This window comes from Teleopsis dalmanni, chromosome X (genome assembly GCF_002237135.1).
Source record: "Teleopsis dalmanni isolate 2A chromosome X, ASM223713v2, whole genome shotgun sequence".
Lineage (NCBI taxonomy): Eukaryota > Metazoa > Arthropoda > Insecta > Diptera > Diopsidae > Teleopsis > Teleopsis dalmanni.
This window is the reverse complement of record NC_051848.1, coordinates 30874109-30895424: the sequence shown is the minus strand read 5'-3', so window position 1 is coordinate 30895424 and position 21316 is coordinate 30874109. Positions and strand designations below refer to the sequence as shown.

The window sequence follows — 21316 nt, the reverse complement described above, 5'->3', positions numbered from 1 at the left end:
CGTATATATTTTTAATAAACATATTATCTACTTTTAGACAAGCTATTGCTTCCCTAATGACAATCACGTCTCTTAAAAAATGATCAGGGAGCCTATAGTAAGTGGATTTATTCAGCCTTTTTGAGAGAATTTCACTGCCTACACCACTACCTTAAACCTTAAACTACCTTAAACCTTCCTCTAAATAAGGACCCGACAGCTGTATATCTCAAAATCGAAACTCAACATTGAATTTCCTGGTGAAATTGAGAATGGGAGAGATGTAGTCAATGCTATTTGAAATCGAAGTGAAAAGATTAAGTATGGAGTCGTATTCGTGGTTACTAGCCTTCCATTGTAAGATAGCTTTGAGTCTCAGAGCAGATGATGCTACTAATTGTTTACTAATAAGATCAGTGGCATTGAATACCATTTAAATCATTAGGTATAACGCAATAGATGATGAGGTATGGAGAGCGCTATAAGTTTAGTTCTGCACTGAAGATTTGTCAAGGGCCTTACATACGGTGGTGCTATAAAATAGTATTCGTCTAATGACAGTCGTATATAGCCATTGAATTATGGATGGTTGTTACTCTCACTTTTCTTTTAGATCTATAATGAGAATTATATTTATCTAGATACAAAAAGACACAAAGAGCATTTCTCCAGAAATAGTGTAATACAGCTATTACAGCTAAAAGATACAAAGTATAGTAATCCCATTGGTCATACGCAGAGGACCTGCGCGTGGTTCTCCATAACCCTGACTGCAGAAGTTGTCTGTGAATGCCAGGCTTTGGCTTCCAGAAAATATAGGTTCTTAGGAAAATACTTCTTTGATAGTTTATCAGACTGTTCATCGGTGAAGACAAAAGACCTATTAAATTATCTTAATTCGGCGGGATGGATTTAGTCTCTACTCTTCTATACTAGGGTTCTTGCGAGTAATGTGGTAGCATAACGGCGAAAAATCGCTAATTGAGGTACATGAAAGTTATCTAATGGCCTGTCACTGCAACCTACCTGCTACTGTAATCTCCATATATTGCATATTTACGAGTTTTGAAATGTCAGATATTGAAACACAACATCTTTTGTGCAATTTCTATGTAATTCCGTGGCGCTATATGCGTTAACACAAATTTAAGTGTAACTACAATGCAAAGTTGAACAAACTTAACGAAATTATGATAATCAAAACAGAAATCATAAAAGTTGATTTTAAATTAGCACGATCAGCTGAAGTTGAGAAAAAAATATATAATATTTATTAACGTTAAACAACTGATCTCGGAATGTCAAGTGACTCATACATAGCGCGACTCCCATTTGATGTTAAGTGACTATGTAACAGAGTATGTAGTTGATATTAATGAAAAGATATAAAATAATATTAGTAGACACAGTAGTCAATTAAAGCATAGTAATTTAAAAAAAAATATTCAGATACAAAAATAAAAAAAAAACAAGACGAAATAAATTAAAACGATGACGATGACGATGCCGTTGTTGCCGGGTTCAGTGACTGAAATTAAATACTCGGCTCAAGTGGCAGTTTAAATAAAAAAGTTAATATTCAATAAAAGTTAACGATTTGAAATTAATTAAATAAATTTAGAAATTTTTAAAACAATTGAGAAATAACAACAACAACAACAACAATTGTATTAAATATTTGTAAATAAATGATTTTGTTTGTAGTCGAAAAAATATAATAAAAAATATAAAATATAATAAAAAATATAAAAAATATAATAAAAAATATAATATAAAACAAATTCTAGAATAAATTTTTTATTCTAAAACTTTTCATTTTTCATTGTTTACAATAAAATAGCAAACATGCATTTATTTTTGTTTGATATTCAAATAAAATGACTGAGATGCAATTTCACGTCACTAGAGCTGCGTTTCGTGTAGGAGGTCCGGTCCGTTGGCTGTCATGCCATGTCTCTCGTGTTAAAAAGGAGGATTTGTTATGCATTCCGAGTTAATGTTTATTAATCACGAATCTAAATTCATTAACTTGTGCGTTACTCGGAATAATGAATTAACAACTAACTTACTTAGCAGCGATTAACTAAACAAACAACAAGTTAATGAAATAATTAATTCATAACTTATTGCAATCTATCTTATCTTATTATCACAGTTATCGTCGTTACTGCACTATTGCAATCAATATTGTATTTTATTGTTGCAATTATATATTCAATAACCTTTTAGAGTATTCATAGAGTGCGAAAAGCAAGTCGAAACGATTTTAAAGTAGTATATTAATCTTAAAGGCAAATGTAGAAAAAAAAATTTACATACATTACTAATTAGTATCATCCATTATTTGTTTAAATATCAAATTAGATGTTAGACTACGAGATACTAAAAATTGTTGTTTAAATATCTGCCTGATTTAACGACTGTAGAATGGGCCCGTAGATACCTCAACCGGCTCCAATACCTGAAGATTTCATGCAAGCCTTGCGCTAAAAACCCCCCAATACTTGTCTCACTACTTCGATGAGTGCGACGGTAATCTCCACACCATTCCCCTTTATAACCACGGCTTTCGTGACCCTAGTACTGTAGAAATCTTCTCCATTCATTCCTAAGAGGTGGTTTTAGTGGATTCAAGTCTTACACTGTGATTTCGATGCTTTCCACCTACTGCAAAACAAACAAAAAATAGAATTCGACTGTTTGCAAAACTATTTAAACAGGCTTGCAGAATGTTTGTGAGGAAGTAAGCCATTTCTGCTTACTTCTATAAACAATATTGTTTAAAATACCAACAGTTTATAATAGTTACGCAAACTTATATAGCTGTGGTTTATGCGTTACTTCTAATAATTAATAATAGTTACAAAAAATTATATATTATTATATATAGAATTATATATAATTCTTGACTCATGTTGTCTATAATTTATGTACGAACCAACAGATATTTCCAAAAATTAGTTATGATGCTATTACACAGTATCCTAAACAGCTGTGTGTTTATTCTTGCATAAACAACTTAATTAAAAATTATATTTTAGGATTTGAAAATTTCCTATTGTTACTCCTTTTTCTATTAAAATTTTTTAAAACATACATAAGTTAACACTTGGAGAATCCCACGGCGGCGACTTAGCACTTGGGGAATCCCCTTTCTTGAGGACTTGGACCAGTTACAGGACCTGACACTACCATAAATAGCATGTTATGCTTCGCCAAAGGTTCTAGGTGGTTTTAAACCCTGAGTTTCTCCCATATATTCAGTAACACAATGGGTCATTAGACCTAAGTAGATCCAATAGGGATCGCCGGTATAACCTAACCTAACCTACATATTAAATGTATGTTAATTTTGATGATTCAAAACTTTAAACCCCTTTAATCCTCTTACAGACTGGCTATTGTTTGGAAGATTTACAGCTAGGTCATTGGAATGTCTATTTAATCTATCTACATATATCTTACTTGATTTTTGAATTTCCTCTCTTACATGAGAAATTTATAGATCCTGATAAATTGATTAATTAAATGTATATCATAACTTTATTTCTAAGTTCTTGTATCTTTGTGGTATTTCAATATTAGAGATACTAACAGTGACCCAAATCTGTGTGCTTTAGGTGTAAAATTTTTGTCACAAAATTCTACGACAATATTTGTCTTTATTTTGACGATGTTCTTTTTTACAATTTCATTATTATTAATAAAATATATTTTACTGAAAAATAATAATATTTCACTTACCTGGAATGGAATTTCGAATGATAATAATGACAAGAAATACGGACCCAGACTGTACCAACGATTGAAATGCTCACGTGTTAACATATCAATTTCCAATGGAACTGCAAATAAATATTAAATTAATTAGTTGAAATAGAAACCAAATACATTTATTTTATAAAATATTGCTGATTACACAGTCGTGTTTGAATTGACGGTTATATATAATAATTGTTTTTTTTTTATTTTTTATTTTTTCATCACAAAAATCGACAAAAAAATAATCATTTGTTAACTACAAAAGAAAATAAGTGTAACTTTGACATTTTTTAACTGCTTTCTGAAACGCCATCTGAACAGGTACGGACAGGGCAATGGACTCGTTCATTTTTCATCTTTATTTAAGTAATTAAGCAAAAGTTAATTAAGAATACTTTTTGCTTCTTTGTATAAATGGAAATCTTAGTCATACTAAACCAAGGAGTTTAAATTATTTTTTTTTTTTTAAGAATAATACAGTGAAAACTTTCTTCTGTCGTTACTTATCGTTTGTCACCGTAGGTCTTTCAAAAGATGTTTCCAGCCAAACGGGTTAAATTATTCCAAATAATAAAATAAAAATTAATTCAAGAAAAATTGCCCATCCAAGAATGGTGTTAGTTTAACACGGATCTTTGTTAAACACGGACATAGTTAAAAGAGTTTTTACTGTATTAAAAAAATACTCGTATGTTTTAGTAAAAATTTTATATTCTTCAAACATAATATAAATGATTATTATATCTTTTTTATAATATCAACTCATAAATCTTAGTACTCAAAAACACATGGGGCTTGTGTACAAATGTATATATGTGTAAATAACATCTATATACATATAATCTAATTATATTAATCTTAATTTGGATCTATTCAGATTAGTCAGAAACCAGTTTGAATAGATGTTTTGTTGACTTAAATGTCCACCGTTGTTAACTGCTTTTGAACTTTGGAATTACATTTTCCATTACATCCAAAAGCTACTATATAAACTGAAAAGCCCACATTTTTTTATCACACAAACAGTATTAAAATTGTCAAAATGTTAAAGTAACAATAAAACCAATAACGAACGCCACATAAACCATATATCTCTGATCTACATTAAAAGTCGGTTTCCATTAAAAGATATCTCCAAATTTTAAAAGTCTGTCCACAGCTTTCCTCATAACCACATTAGGGTTCTGAATGGCTATATTTATGATGATGTTATTGACTAAGTCACCTAATATTGCTTTTGTTTTATCTGTAGCATCTTCTGTAAAGATAGTATGACAACGTTTCAGTTGACCTCATATCAGAAACTTGTATCCCTTCATCTACTTCAGAATTTTGAATAAATCCCAACTTCTAGTTATGATCATAAAAAAGAGTTCCAGGTTTCTAAGAATTTTGTTCTGTCTCAGACAACATTTCACAAGAACAAGTATTCCGTAAGTAAAGTTATAGTGCGATTTTAAAAACCTATATTCTGTATTTTTGATCAATTTTTATTGGCTTATCAGAAAAAGTGGCTAAGAATTACCCCCTCTATTACTTGTAGGAACGGTGAACGGTGAAATGTGATAGCTATATAGCTCGTTATATCCAAGTATCAAGTACATAAAATTCTAAAAAAAATATCTATGAAAATTTATATAGAAATTTAACGTTATTTATATATAACAGTATATTATACTGAAATTGGTTCCATAGATATAGAAAGAACAAGTCAATGCTTGAAGTGTTGTTTATATAAATCGTTTTTTCAAACGTCCTTGTCGGGCAGTGTGGCCGAGCGGTCTAAGGCGCTGGTTTAAGGCACCAGTCCGAAAGGGCGTGGGTTCGAATCCCACCACTGTCAATAACTTTTTACAATTTTTTTATTATACACAGGATATATACAAGTATATATGAACATTTTTATAAACTTAATCATTTTAAACAGCAAATTACCAATTTATATTAAGGATATAATATATAGGATATAATTATTCATTTCACGCTATTGTGAATTAATTACTATTGTGACTGTTTTCATCAAATGACTTTATCTGAGACTCAATTGTTGATAATATGAATAGATTTATGTCAATCTATTTGTGTGAAAATCTGTCCAGTCTCTTAGTTTGTAAATATATTAATAAATAAATATTGATTTTATACTCTTCATGCTATTGTGAATGCATCTCTATTGTGATTATATTTATCAAAATATTTTTACTCCTGATGAAATCGTTAAATTTAGCTATTAATTAATCTATTTTTGTGAATATCTATTTGTTCGTCAATTAATGTACAAAATAGTCTTTTAGTCTATATGTATTCTAATATGTTGGTAATTATATTGTTAATGAATCAAACAGATGTCTGAGACTGTAATTTTTCATAATCCATCAGTTAAGAGATAGATGTCCATCTATTTGTACGAATGTGTGTCCGTTCAGTATAGAAACTAATCTCTTAATTTTTAAAACAAATCAAATTGATTATTAGTGGAAACTGATTCACTCTGATTCTATCATGTTATGCACATACCATATACCATAATTGCTGAAAATAAGCTTATATTTCAAAATTTTTATGTTTAAATATAAATTATAAATATAATTAAACAATTTAATAAGTAAAAAGTAAAAAAATTAGTTTACAAAGTATATATCACATGTAGAATATGTAAAGTATTTCAAACTTCCGACAAAGACATCGTAGAGTTAGGTCTAAATCGATCGAATTTACGTCTCTTGTGGAGGTGATCATTTGTGTAATTAACTGGTAAATATAGATGTAATTTGGATTATATTAAGTAAAGTAAATTGTTTTTCTTTTTGGAATATCAGGTGCCACTGCTGACAAAAGAGTTAGTAGTCTTCAATGAGTTTCGCTCTGAATTCTGATATTTATAATTTCTAAAAACTTAAGATCTCTATCCGTCATGTACTTTTGAATGTTCTTGTCGAATAATATTATCCAACTATTTTACTACAACCTGCACAAATATATACTTATACCAGTATATATCAGTATAAAAGATTAAGACATTAGAGTATCTTGTATCAGAGTCCGATTGTAAGTAAACGATAAGTAATAAATAAAGAATACCTTACCAAAAATACGAGTAAGATATGTTAATAAGATATCAGATAATAGGATCATTAGAGTTTTGAGAAAACTAAGGTATTCCGCAAAAAATATTTAATCCTTTCCAAAACAAAAAACAACTTTGAAGTACACTTGACATCAAATAAAAGGATGTTTGATAGACAAAAAGTTGATATAAGATATGTGCTTAAGACGAACTATTTTTGAGATATATTGATTTCCATCACTGCATTTTGTTACGAAAAAGGCTTTTTTGAAACAAAGGAACTAAGTCCCTTAGAGCCAATATATTTCTTAATATAATTTTTATTATTAATATTATGATTAATAGAGTAGCCCAAGTTGTCAGGATATATTATATTACTAAAATATTAGTTCCATTAATCTCAAAACCTTGGTATATATGGTATACCAATCTTTGAGAATTAGTTATCAATGTATGTCTACATATATCGATATATTTGTGATTTTTTTGCATCGAAATCTATATTCGATTTTCACTGTAGACAATATTTAAATGCCATTGTATTTGGTAAATCAGATTGCACTTTTAGTGCAATTTTTATTTTCGATTAATAAATCTCGATGTTAGAATACTCTGAAAGCGTTCGATTGTGCAACAAAATTTGACAAATTCAGAGTAAATATTGATGGAATCCAGATTTACTAATCAATACGGAAAGAACTTCCGCTCCTCAAATCCCTGCCCTATCTACGTGCCTGTATATATTTGATTTAATGCGGTTTATTTTATATAGATACAAAGGCTGAATCTTCTGAATCTTTTTTCATAATCTGTAGGAGTAATTGTAATCTCTTATGATCAATTTTCCTATTATAGACTCCGCGTCCATATATTCCCTTGAGCTGACATTCTCTTTTTTTTTGCATGATTCAACAAAAATATCTATTACAACATAGTTGCTACCATACAAAAGAAAGCCAAATGCCAAGTGATAAACAACTAAACAAAATACTGTAAAGTAGCTGAGAAAAACAACTCAAAAACAGAAAACAGCTGCGATTTGACATACTTTCGCTGCGGTTCCATGCGTTTGATAAGTGTATGCGAACTACGGATTGTTGGTAGAAAATATTTACAAAAGTTAAGAAACTAGAAGCCCCACTAACGATGCACACCACACAAAAGCACAGTCAACCTATGTTCTATCACATCTGTTAAGTTTGTTGAACTCACGAAATCGATCAAGGTAGCAAGATCACAAGAGCTTAGAGCGTAGTTAATTGACTAGCCGAAAATTCAGAATTAGTAAATGTAAACACGACCAGTTTCGGAGACCAGCTAATTAAGAGACTTGCAACCGAATTTTTTTCAGAAAAACTAATATTTTTTATTTACAAAATACAAAATACAAATGCATTTGTTAAGAAATCTTGTCCAACAAGCAATTGTTCAGAATAAATTAACTGTGACCGGACGATCATTTTCTTGAGGTGTAGAAAACAATTGCCTTTTAAAAACCAATAACGGTTAAAATTAACATTGCTCATAAACCTGATAGCAGGCTTTGTAAGTATTATCTACTTTTTTTTTGTGATTTTCCTAAAATGACATAAGATAATCTTAATTTATATTGTTATGTATCTTTTATTGATTAAGATGAAATTAAGGTGTCGTTAAAATGGTGATCAATTAGACAACAAAATAGGCCTGTTCCACGTGCTACTCGTAGTAACTTTGAGTAACACTATGTATACACAAATGCGTTCCACCAGCAAATTTTCGAGAGAATGAGAGCATCTGAGAGAAAGAGCGTAACATCCCTGTCGAAATTTGAAAATGCTACACAGACTTTTCTCGTACATTTTATTTCAAGTAAAATTTGTGTTGATGTGTGAATCAGCTGTTTGGTTTGAATTTAAATTTTTGTATAGTTTATTTATGCGGCATTCATAATTCACACAAATCTGTTCCATCAAAATCTATGAAAAGAGCGTTATTTGGACCTTTATTTGTGTTACGCTCTCAGTTTGCACTTTACTTGTGTTTTACTTAAGTTTTACTACGAGAAGCTCATGTAACAGACCTAATGTGTAATGGATTATGAATATCTTTATAATAATACCAGGAGAGTAAGTCTTAACGTAACCTGTTAGGGCCATGTTATATAGAGTGTCACTGGTACGGCATGAACAAAATTGTTGTTGTTGTCAATGCAAATTATAAAATTGAGAGTGAGAGAAAAAACAAAATGTCGATTCAGATTCCGTCATGAAAGTCAAGGATATATCTGTACCTCGTCACTTAGGCAAACCAATGTAGTTCAGTAATAAATGTCAGAATTTGTGCCTTTTACAAGCAAATTACTACAATTTTAATACGTTTGGAAGAAACAATATCAGAAAGCAACGCAAACAATAGCCAATAAACCTAGTTTGTTATTACACTTTCCGATTTTAAGGAAAGGTCTGTAATTTTGTAAGTAGTATTAACAATTATTATAAGAAAATATAATACAAAATAAACATTTTTAAAGGCTCTCTGAAGTTTCTTGCTGATTATTTTTGATACCAAATTGAAAGTGAGTATGTCTACCGAAAAGTAGTAAAAATGTGAAATTGGCTATACTGATATGACGTCTACATAACATCAGCCAATACTACAGACTGAGATCACTCATTCAGATTAATGTCTAATGTTGAGCCTCTTCTGAGTTAGTGCATCTGGGCACTTTTACTCTTTGATGGCTTGGGGGTTTCTGCAGAGTCCCACCCATCGTACTGACTTATATGTGTATTCCTCATAAGCTTCGTCATTATTCAATGACTGATCTAAGATCTGCGTACCGCCCCGTTCGGTTAGTGATTACTCTGAGATTAGCTAGTGCTTCAGGGCAGCCTGTTGGTTTACGCATATAGCTTCAGGACTCTGTCCCTTATGTATTTGTTGACCGGATCTATTCTAAGGTCTCTTAGCATGCCATTCGTGCGGATGTACCATGACACTTTGAAGAGTCTTCGGAGAACCTGACTTTGAGCAACTTACAGCTTCTGAATAGTAGAGTCGGCAGCTTTGCTATACGCGACACACTTAAATTAATAACTAAATCTTAAAAGAAATATAGTTTTATTAACTACCTTCACGTGTTACAGAACTACCTACCCACATGTGACAAGTTCCATACGAAAGGAAGATAAGGAAGTGAACTTCCTCAGGAATGGATAAAATATTGTGAACACAACAACTAAAACGATCTTTTAAAATTGAAACACTAATTTGGCTTTCATTCAATCCAAAAAGTTATGAAAAGTTGAATGAATCAGAGGATATTGAAATGTTTGAAATTGAAGGGGAGAGCACAATAGATCTTATAGAATGCTTGTCATTTAAAATAAAAATAATACGAGTAAACAATACTCAATTTCTAAGTCAAATTTTTATACTAAGATTTTAAAGATAAGAAAAATTTAAAAAACATAAAATTCATTTATGCAATAACTAATTAAAAAAATTTCGTCAATATTTTTAACTTGAAGTATTAAGTATTTAGTGCACTCCTACATATTCGGCATCTATAACATATAAGTTAAACACAAAAATTAGTGTGACTAGTAGTTAGTATGTTACCTAATTCCTATAACAACTGGTTTCTTGACCAATATTTTAAGTTTACGATCCATAAATATTTGAAAAATATGTAGTTAATAATTAGTTTCGATACTTACATGTAAGAACCACAGCCATTTTGCCTGTATAAACCAGCAATAACATCGTACCATAGAGATAAACATAATTACCCAAAACGGTGGAAGCTTTGTCACCCACTTGCAGATACAAATAACCAAAGACGACGCCAATAGCAATGTGCGACAGAAGTCGGGCCAAAAGCAAAAACTGAAAATAAAAGATAAAAAAAAAGATAAAAAATTACCAAATAGAATATCGTGAATTATCAGTTAAGAACTTATATGTAATCAAAGCTAAGTGAAAAAGCAAAAAAAATTTAAAGTATCTTAAAGATAAAAACTATGCACGCTTGACGGCCTGCTTACTGCAAGTGCTTGGTGCATTTGATCTGATGCAGACAAAAATACGCAATGCCACTTTATTGGCGATACATGCAAGTCCAATTACCAGTTTTTTTCTTAAAATCCAAAATTGACACAAGTGAAATTTGTGTGAAGGTTAGCCAAACTGTGTCGATATTGATTTAATGAACTGTCAACATTTTAAATAAATTAAAACATAATTTATGAAAAAATTTTATCATAGTTAAATTTCATTGATTGCAGATTTTTCTGCAATATGGTTCTACGCTTAGCTCAAAATACTGATGGGAAAAAAAATACTTCATACAGGTTTTATGCAATTTTCATTGGATTAAAAACGAAGAGAAAGAACTAATCGATCATCACATGATATTGACAATTCAAGCCAGAAGGCAGATGTAGTTTTAATTCGAAAAATTTCATTTTACCGAAGTATTAATCAAGAAAAATTACTAAAATTTTGGTATTAACACTTCGTTCAATAATGTGTGTGACTAACTAATTAAAACACATTTTTTGCCAAAATTCGTTTTTATTCATCAACATAGTCCCCTTTTAGAGAGATACAATTATTCCAACGCTTTTGCAATCTTTCGATACCGCCTTTGTAAAACGATTTTTCTTTGCCTTCAAAATAGGCGTTAGTTTCGGCGATTACTTCATCATTTGAGCCAAATCTTTTACCACGGAGCATCTTTTTGTGGTCTGCGAAGAGCCAGTAGTCGCTGGGGGCCAGATCTGGAGAATAAGGTGGGTGCGGCAGCAATTCGTAGCTCAATTTGTTCAATTTTGCCATCGTTTTCATCGATGAAAGTTACATCCTTATAAGTCATATGAGCGTTTTAAAATAAAAGTCAAAAAATAATAATTATATTTGCCCTATATTATATTTTTCAGAAATAATTAATTTACAAAAGCTCCATAATAGTTACAAAGTTAACTTTTATCTTAGTAAAAACTCTACTTATCTTAGTAGATATGCACAGATCTATTGATCCATTATGCTAACGAAAAAAACTCAAAGCCTATAAGTGTCATAATTCCATTAATTAAAAAATAGTCATAAATTTGATTAAAAAAAGACATAAGGCGCTTCGATACACTCTAAAAAATACACTGTTAAGTACTGTTTACAGACCGGCTTGTAATATAAGTCTGAATGCTCTTAAACCATTAACAAAAGAAAACTTAATAAAATTCTTTATAAAAAAATACTTGGACCCAAACTACTTTATTGTTGTATTACTTATGGCAATGCTGCTCCATCGCGCCTTAGAAAACTTCAAACTTATCAGAATCTTGTACTGAGATGTTTACTAAAAGCTCCACGGTACATCAGAAATAAAGGCATATACAAAGATCTGAAAGTCGAGAGTGTGCAAAAATATATCAAAGACCAAGCACTGAAATTGTTCGATTCTGTGGAAGCGCACACTAATTCGGAAATGTATCATCTTAAATCTAATGCAATATATATTCGTATTTCGTCAGGAAAGTATGCTAGTCTTCAAAGTATATTTATATACATTATATAAAATCATTTGAATAATTTATTATCAGAATTTAACGAAGCTCTTATTACAGTGGAGTAAACAGCCACTACTGAGAAAAACTTCTCGCGTTTGACTCGCGTTTGATGAAGCAAAGAAGAAGAAAACAGGCTGACAACATAGTTTCACTTTTTTTTTTTTTAAATGAAGAAAATTGAGTACTCATCGTCACCGTCAATGGCGCCCTGTTTAGAGCCTTGATAACAATTTATTTTCTAATGTGTGGGTAAATATGCTTTGTATGTCTTTTTTATTAAGCATATAGCATATTATTGCAAGAAATATTAATGGTTTGTGAAGTCAAGTACTCGATGTCTAAATTACCTCCAGAAATGGTGCTGTGTTAGTTAAGACCAGTACTCGATGTTTATATTACCTCCAGAAATGGTGCTGTGGTGTGAAATGCGTTTTAAGTGATTAGTATATATGGTATGTTACAGTCAAGTCAAAAAAGAAACCAGTCTTAAAACCAACCATTGAGTGCAGCCTCTGCGAGTTATCGTCTTATATATGTTATTCGATATATTTTTTTTAAATTTTAGTTTTAAGATGTAGTTTCGAACTTGTTACCATGAAAATCAATTAATCGAAACTATTTTTGATCCTTAATAACGTAAAATTACTAACTGAATTAAAAAGTACCTATTTGTATCAATTTCTTAAGTTATATTTGTTGTATTTGTTGTCTTTTAACATAAAATTCTATAGCTTTAATAAAGCAGGGTTTTTCACAAGATATTCTAATCTGCTCAATAGTTGGGGTCACTTCAGTCGCATTATCTAATGGTTGTTACTAAAGGAGCTCTCCATCCGGACACAAGAAGTTTTTAGACCAGTTGAAATCCTACACTGTGAATAGACTTTCGTTGGGGTCAATTGTAGCATAAAAAAAATCTACTATTTTTGTAGTGTTTTACTTCACTGAAAGCCGTTTACATAGTAATTATCTTACATCTTCAAAACTTATTTACTACTTACTATATTAATATTATTGGTACGAGTATGTACTCAGAGTAGTTGTGAATATTCATTACTCATGCAATGACAGTTGCGAATTGATAGAAGTTAATGTGCTAATTATTGCCTAAATACAAGGTTTAAATATGTCCATATTTAGTTAGTATAGTACGCAATAATTATGAAGGTAATAAAAAAGATGAAACATGGTTATAAAATCTAAAGACCGCAATTACGTTTACTTAAGCTGCGTTGATATTATTACCATTAGAGTTTGTGGCAATGTAAAAGAGGACAATTTTAAGGCAATTTTTCTATGACTAAACTTCAAAGTTTAATGGTAAGATACAAACAATAAAAAAGATACAAAATAAAATAATTGAATGAAGAAACTCCAAAATGGTTCGTATTGAATTAAAAATTCGCGCAAACACGATTGTAGACAAATATATATGCAGAGGTAGAGGTAAACAAATGAAAACAATTGCAGATATTATGCTGGCAATAATAGTAAATTGTATTGTGTACACACTTCTTGGTTAATAGCGTAACGTATTACCGTGACAGCGTTTTAGCACCATAACGCCGCTGCTAAAACGCCGGTTTGAAAATAAGACCATTGAGAAATGTTCAAGCCACTCGTCATGTGAACGCATTTAAAATCCCATAAATCCAATTTTGGATATACATGAAATGCTCGTACTCGTTAGTTAGTTGGTTAATACGAATTATTGAATTTGATGGTGGAGTTGTCGCTGATCTTGGCCAACGACTTGGTAACTTGGTAGCTTGGTAGCTCGGTAACCAGTTGTGTGTTTGTAACTTGATCGTTGACCGTTCGACCGTTCGACCGGCATTTCAGGCACGTCAGTATTATATTTGCTAAAAAAAGTTTTGATGTTTTTTCGCATTTATATTTTTCAGTTTTTTAGTTTTTGCAATCAAAAACCTTGATAGTTTCGTTTGAATGCAGTTAATTTTTTGCTATATTTAATTACTTAGTTTTGTTATTAGTTTCGACATTAATTTTAATTTAATAATTGTTTTAGTTTTAATTTAACTTTTAAAAATTTACTTACACAATTGCGCTGCGAACACACGAAAATACGCTTTAATAAAAGCAAATATTGCATTAGAAACGAAGCCTGCTGCATATTAGTCCGATGAATGTTTTCGATATTATTTATCTGTTTACCACCTGTTCCCGTTCCATTTAGTGCTTTGATTTCCTCTAAAGCCATTTCATCCACATTAGGTTTTACATAGTCGAAGGCTGCAAATTGTGCTAAACGACCGGATGAGAAGGGTTTTAAACTTTTGCTAGTTCCGCTGCTTTTGCTACAATTTTTGTGTTCAATATTCTCTAAAAAAAATATTAAAATACATTAATAAAAATATTAAAATCAAAATAAAATTAATTATAATTAATCAATAAAATTATTAATTTAATTATTTGTTTTAATTTATTTATTTATTTATTTGTATTTATTTATGTACATATATTTATTTGTATTTATTTTTAATTTAATTTATTTTAATTTAATTATTATTATATTATTTTAATTATTACTTATTATTTAATTATTAATTATTATTATAATTATTATTTAATTATTAATTTACTTATTTGTTTTAATGTATTTATTTATTTGTATTTATTTATGTACATATATTTATTTATAATTATTTTGAATTAATTAAAATTAATCATTAAAATTATTATCTAAAAAAAATATTAAAATACATTAATAAAAATATTAAAATCAAAATTAAATTTATTATAATTAATCATTTAAATTATTATTTTAAGTATTTATTTTAATTTATTTATTTATTTGTATTTATTTATGTACAAATATTTATTTATATTTATTTTTAATTATTATGAATTAATTAAAATTAATCATTAAAATTATTATCTAAAAAAAATATTAAAATACATTAATAAAAATATTAAAATCAAAATTAAATTTATTATAATTAATCATTTAAATTATTATTTTAAGTATTTATTTTAATTTATTTATTTATTTGTATTTATTTATGTACAAATATTTATTTATATTTATTTTTAATTATTATGAATTAATTAAAATTAATCATTAAAATTATTATCTAAAAAAAATATTAAAATACATTAATAAAAATATTAAAATCAAAATTAAATTTATTATAATTAATCATTTAAATTATTACTTTAAGTATTTATTTTAATTTATTTATTTATTTGTATTTATTTATGTACATATATTTAATTTATTTGTATTTATTTATACACATATATTTATTTATATTTATTTTTAATTATTTTGATATAATTAAAATTAATCATTAAATTTATTATTTTAACTAACATGCTTTATAATATTACACTTAAAATTAATAAAGAATAATAAATTAGCTTTATAATATTCAAAAAATTTTAAACAATATAAAACTTGGAAAAAGTTTTTTTTCTATTACACTATATCAATACAGCATTGGTTAAGCTATAAAAATTAATTATTTCTATTACTGAATGTATAATAAGAAGGCTAATTAGAATAAATTTCAAATTAGAAGCAAAATGTTAAATAAAAATAAAATAAAATAGATCTATATTTCAACATTGAAATTGTTTTTACAATGGTTTTCTTTAGAAATTGTAAAGTATAGCGAAACTTTGTTAACCAATTATTTTGTTCTGCTGATAAAATAACCGGTAACTCTCAAAAAATGGCCCAAGAAATTGCCCTTAAAAGTGAATTATTTAAATGATACTAACTATGTAACTATGTAAATAACAACTCTATATTATTTTCTTCGCTGCATGAATCTACTATTAAAATCGGTTGTATTATATATAGTATCCTCATATTACATTGGTACAATAGGACTCTTTTGACTGCAGTACCAGATGTTGGGGGATTTCATGACATTATTTTTAATAATAATAATCCTCATATCATATTGCACTGTGTTAGTTCTATACTGTGCAAAGAATTAAATATACAGCACCAGTAAAAAAAATATCAAAACATTTTCCAAATAGAAAGGTTAGCTATATATACAAGACATGTTCACGCTATTGAAATAATCAAACCTATAAACAGTTAGTATCAAACTGTTTATAGTTATAATTTTTTAACTATAATGTTTATATAATGTTTATAATTATTAAATCAGGGGCGCCAAAGTCAGCGTCTATACAGATCCAGAAAAAAGAGCAAGCCAATGCATTCCACAAAAAAACGAGTTTTCATAGTAAGACAGGGTACAGATCTTATTACAGCAAATTCAGAACAGTGTAATTGGCTTTGCTAAGAAATCAGGAAATACTTAAGAGGAATGAACTTTATGAAAGTCGTATAGACTTAATTGTTATGAGACTACAATAATAGCAAAAAAAATTAATTACGCATTTTATTATCCAAGAACAATTTAAAAATATTGATAATGCTATTGACTGGCTTAAGGAATAAGTGTTAGAGCAAATATGAAAAATCTATATTCTTCAAATCATTTACTGAAGAATGGAGGCCCTAAAAAATGTATTTATTTATTCTAAAAATAAAACAACCAAAAATATTGTTTATCGAAAAGTATTGCAATAATATTATTAAGATGATATAAAGATGGTATTTAGGCTATCTAAATCACATAACAAGAAAATAAGAGTACATATTATATATCACATTGAATTGAAGTGTTGTTTAAATAATATATGTTAATATCTTTTATCTAATAATATCTTTTTAGACATATCATTTTATTTAATTTTTTAACCTTTTTCTACGTTATTACATTATCGATGAATTTGATTGATTCTAAAATTTAAAATAGCATCTTATTCTGTAAAATTCGTAGAGCAAATTCAATATTATCTCATTTTACTTCCTTAACTACACTTATTGTCTTGAAATTGATTATTGTCTTTATTGAAAATCAGATTGGGTAAAGTATTAATAAACAAAACTGTGAACCAGTTTGATTTAATGATGAAAATACAATCTGCACAAGACAAGCCATCGACAACTACAGTCTCAATGGTTTAATATCTTATAATTTGTAATTTGAAGTTAAAAAGTAAATAAAAAAAACCCTAAGATTATATTTTTGATGTACTAATTTACTTTATATAAGTCTTCCCAGCAATTACTGAAATTGCTGAGCATCGCTTCATAGCTCTGTTAATACGTAGTCATGATCACAGTGGAATAATATTTCAAAAACTTGTTGCTTTGATAACAAGATTTTTTGAATTTGAGTAGTTTAAAAATATTTATAATAAATTTATAAAAAATTGTAACTTTAAATACAAACTTACTAAAATAATTCTTTATCTTGAAATTGTTAATAAAAGTTTTTCAAAGTTTATTCATATTTTTTTTTTGTTTTTGTGAAAATCATGCTCTCATGCTCTTACAAATGTTTTTGTACTTAATAGACGTCTACTTATCATCAGACATATCTCCACGTGAACTCTAGGACAATAAACCTTGAGATTTGTGAACAAATATTTCATTTCAGTGCATCAAAAATAGAAAGGTCTGCAAAAAAGCATAGACACACCAATTAAAAAATACAGTCTCCCTATAATGTTTCTGAACTTTTATTTTTTTTCCATCCTTTTATTAGACGTCTACTTATCATCAGACATATCTCCACGTAAACTCTGGAACAATAAACCTTGAGATTTATGAACAAATATTTCATTTCAGTGCATCAAAAATTGAAAGGTCTGCAAAAAAGCATAGACACACCAATTAAAAAATACAGTCTCCCTATAATGTTTCTGAACTTTTATTTTTTTTCCATCCTTTTATTAGACGTCTACTTATCATCAGACATATCTCCACGTAAACTCTGGAACAATAAACCTTGAGATTTGTGAACAAATATTTCATTTCAGTGCATTAAATATTGAAAGGTCTGCAAAAAGGCATAGACACACCAATTAAAAAATACAGTCTCCCTACAATGTTTCTGAACTTTTATTTTTTTTCCATCCTTTTATTAGACGTCTACTTATCATCAGACAAATCTCCAGAGATGGAAACCTTAATCTGTACAGAATTTCTAAATGAAATCGTGTTAAATTATCTACTTGACATTTTTTGATACTCAAAATTATTTCAAGACCATATTCAAGCTATCGACAAAATCGAAAACGAAGAATATTTATTAAAAATACTGGATATCGTCTTTGATGTAATTTGCAAGTTCTGTCAAGAACTTGTGGGGGAGCTACAATATACTAATGCATAAATGTAAAAAAGTTTAAAATAGTTACACATCTGATGATGAACTGAAACTTACAAAAATCGTATTAATACTACTATATACGACTTAAGTAGTCACTGTAATTCTAAAATACAATATCTCTTCTATACAATAACAACAGCCAGTAAGCACATTTCAATTATCGTAGAAATGAAAACAAAAAATCATAATTGCAATGGATTAGATATATGCAACCAAAAAAATAATAATAATTAAAATTATACTACACTGGAATTCGCAAGACTTTAAAAGAGATCCAAAGACCCAAAATAACGTAGAGTGCTGAATGGTCCCAAAGGCCATTTAAGTAACTCAAAACACTTGTCGGCAAGTGATACATATAAAAAAAACCAAATTTCTGCTGTACATATTGTATATGCTCTTTACAGGAGCTAGAAATGTCATAAATCTATCTAAGACATAAATCTATCTTGCGCTTATTGCCGAATGCAAGTTCAATTATATATCTATAATATATATTGCAGTTCTGAATATTATTTTGCATTATTAAAGAGACTTAACTTAAATATACATACCCTGTATTTTGGTTATAAGTTGCGTTACGCGTCTATTTAATTGATTCAAATCGACGTCTTCGTAATACTTTTTATTCGCCGCATTAATTAGTTTATTCAAATCACGTTCATGTTCACCAACAGCAACTTCCAATACTGTATATGGAATAAATAAAAAAAAATGATAAAAATGTGTTTTTATATATGTGACATGAAGGCTTAAGTAAGTACTTAATTAAATTATAAACAATAGACATTTATACATTAGATAAAGGTATTTACATATGTAGAAAAGATCGAATATTTATACTTACAGAAATCTGCTGGGTTGTGATAACTTGGACATATTAAACCCTGATCACTTAAGAATGGGATCAGCTCGCGTACCTTGCCTTGGTAGATACAATTTCCTTCCACAACTGTATATAGCTTATCGAACATTTCAAATAACAATGCACTAGGTTGATGTATGGTGCAAACAATCGTATGACCTTGAGATGCCAATTTTTTTAACAGTGAAACACATTGACTACATGATGAGCTGTCTAAACCGCTGGAAAGAAAGTATGCATACAATTTTAGAAGACATTTTTTTAAGTTTTACAAAAAATAAAACATATCTTAAATGTGGTTTCATAAACTATCAAGATACTAGTTCTTGAAACAGAAATGAATTAATTATAATTGAATTGACTTTATTTCTAGGATTGTATAATTTTCCTCAATGCACTTATATCGACAATCATCCAATTCATAAATTACATATCTGTAGTTCAACTGCAATTAATACATATTTGTTAAATGCAAATCGTTTTCCACTGAAGAATATTTGGAGGTATGAGATTATCCAAAAATTAGAGGGAACTAAAGTTGGTGAATCGGTCGTTATATATGTTATTGCAAGTGGCGTACCATATAGGTAGCGCCACCATTACTTTGTTGTAGCAATAAGTATAGTTTCACTAGTTTTATTTTTAATTGGAAGGAGCATCGCGATATGGCTCATATATAGCCATATATATACCATAACATAGATAATTACTTTCCATGTCACAATTCAATTTTTTCTCTTGACGAAAAGTATAAATAGAAACTGAAGTTGAGTAAAACTGAAAAAAATTGTCGTTTTGAAAAATCGTTTTTGTTGACTATACCTATGTTTCTAGAAAAATGCCTAAAGCTTTTATTGTATCTCTTTTGGTAAATCAACTAGCTTCCAAAACTATATGTGATAATTTTTGGTATTAATATAGTTTTGTACGTCCTTCAATTTGATGCTATTAAAGACTTATACGATCACTTTTACACTAGCCCACTAACCATTGCAAACCATTATTTTCAAGGAAACAGAGTTATTTATTTACATATAAGGCCTTATAGGAGCAATAGCATAAGACCTCATTGCTACTAAATTTACTTTGTACATTAATTTTTAGCTATAATAATAACATTATAAATATGATACAGAATTGTTATATTTGATAGTATACGCTAACTATTATGAGAAAGTTAATTGCGTTTTTAATGTTTTCCCTGTGGGTTTCGATATTGAGATATAACAGAAATTATTGTGTTTATGACGGGAGAAATGAGGACAAGTGAAAAGGATATAAATAATTGACGTAGAAGGTTCTATGTTACAAAACCGACATCTGAATAAAAGGGACTCGTCAAAAAGATATTTGTGTGTAAGGTGACTATGCTCAAGAAATAGGTGATTAAAGTTGGAGCGCTTCATGCGTGTGAGGGGCATGTCATCGTTTGCGTAATCATTATTGTTGTTTTTGAGTTATTTAATTAATATGATTATAATTAAAGTATTTATTTGCTATTAAATCTCTTTGTGAACTGATTTTTATCCTTTCAAACTTAACATCAAATGGTTCCTACAGATATAATAAATTAATAAATCATTTAAAGGTTCATTTATTGACAAATAGATGGCGTGTTGCAAACTAAGTGTAAACAAAAAATGAATATTTTTACAGAAAACGATTAAATTTAACTTATTGTTTTTTATAGATTATATAAAACATGATGAAGGATGATGTATAAAAACCTTTTCGATATTTTGGTTTATTTATTGACAAATAGATAGCGTTTCGCAAACTAATTATAAACAAAAAATTAAGTTTTTTTTTTCAGAAAATGTTATAATTAAACTTATTTTTTTTATATATTACCATATATAATCGTTGT

General features: G+C 28.6%; 1 protein-coding gene and 1 non-coding gene across 2 annotated transcripts in view; one reads left to right on the top strand and one right to left on the bottom strand.

Moving 5' to 3' along the window:
- The window catches only part of LOC119662757 (ATP-binding cassette sub-family G member 1), a 68816-nt gene that overhangs the window by 2496 nt on the left and 45004 nt on the right, over nucleotides 1–21316 (bottom strand). The window contains exons 6-10 of the mRNA XM_038072503.1: nucleotides 19432–19670; nucleotides 19139–19273; nucleotides 14420–14703; nucleotides 10510–10678; nucleotides 3724–3824 (exon numbers count right to left, since the gene is read on the bottom strand). Coding sequence (XP_037928431.1) covers nucleotides 3724–3824; nucleotides 10510–10678; nucleotides 14420–14703; nucleotides 19139–19273; nucleotides 19432–19670 — 928 coding nt within the window. The remainder of the gene's footprint in view (nucleotides 1–3723; nucleotides 3825–10509; nucleotides 10679–14419; nucleotides 14704–19138; nucleotides 19274–19431; nucleotides 19671–21316) is intronic.
- Trnal-aag lies at nucleotides 5505–5584 on the top strand. The gene has a single exon. It is a non-coding gene; the product is annotated as a tRNA-Leu (tRNA).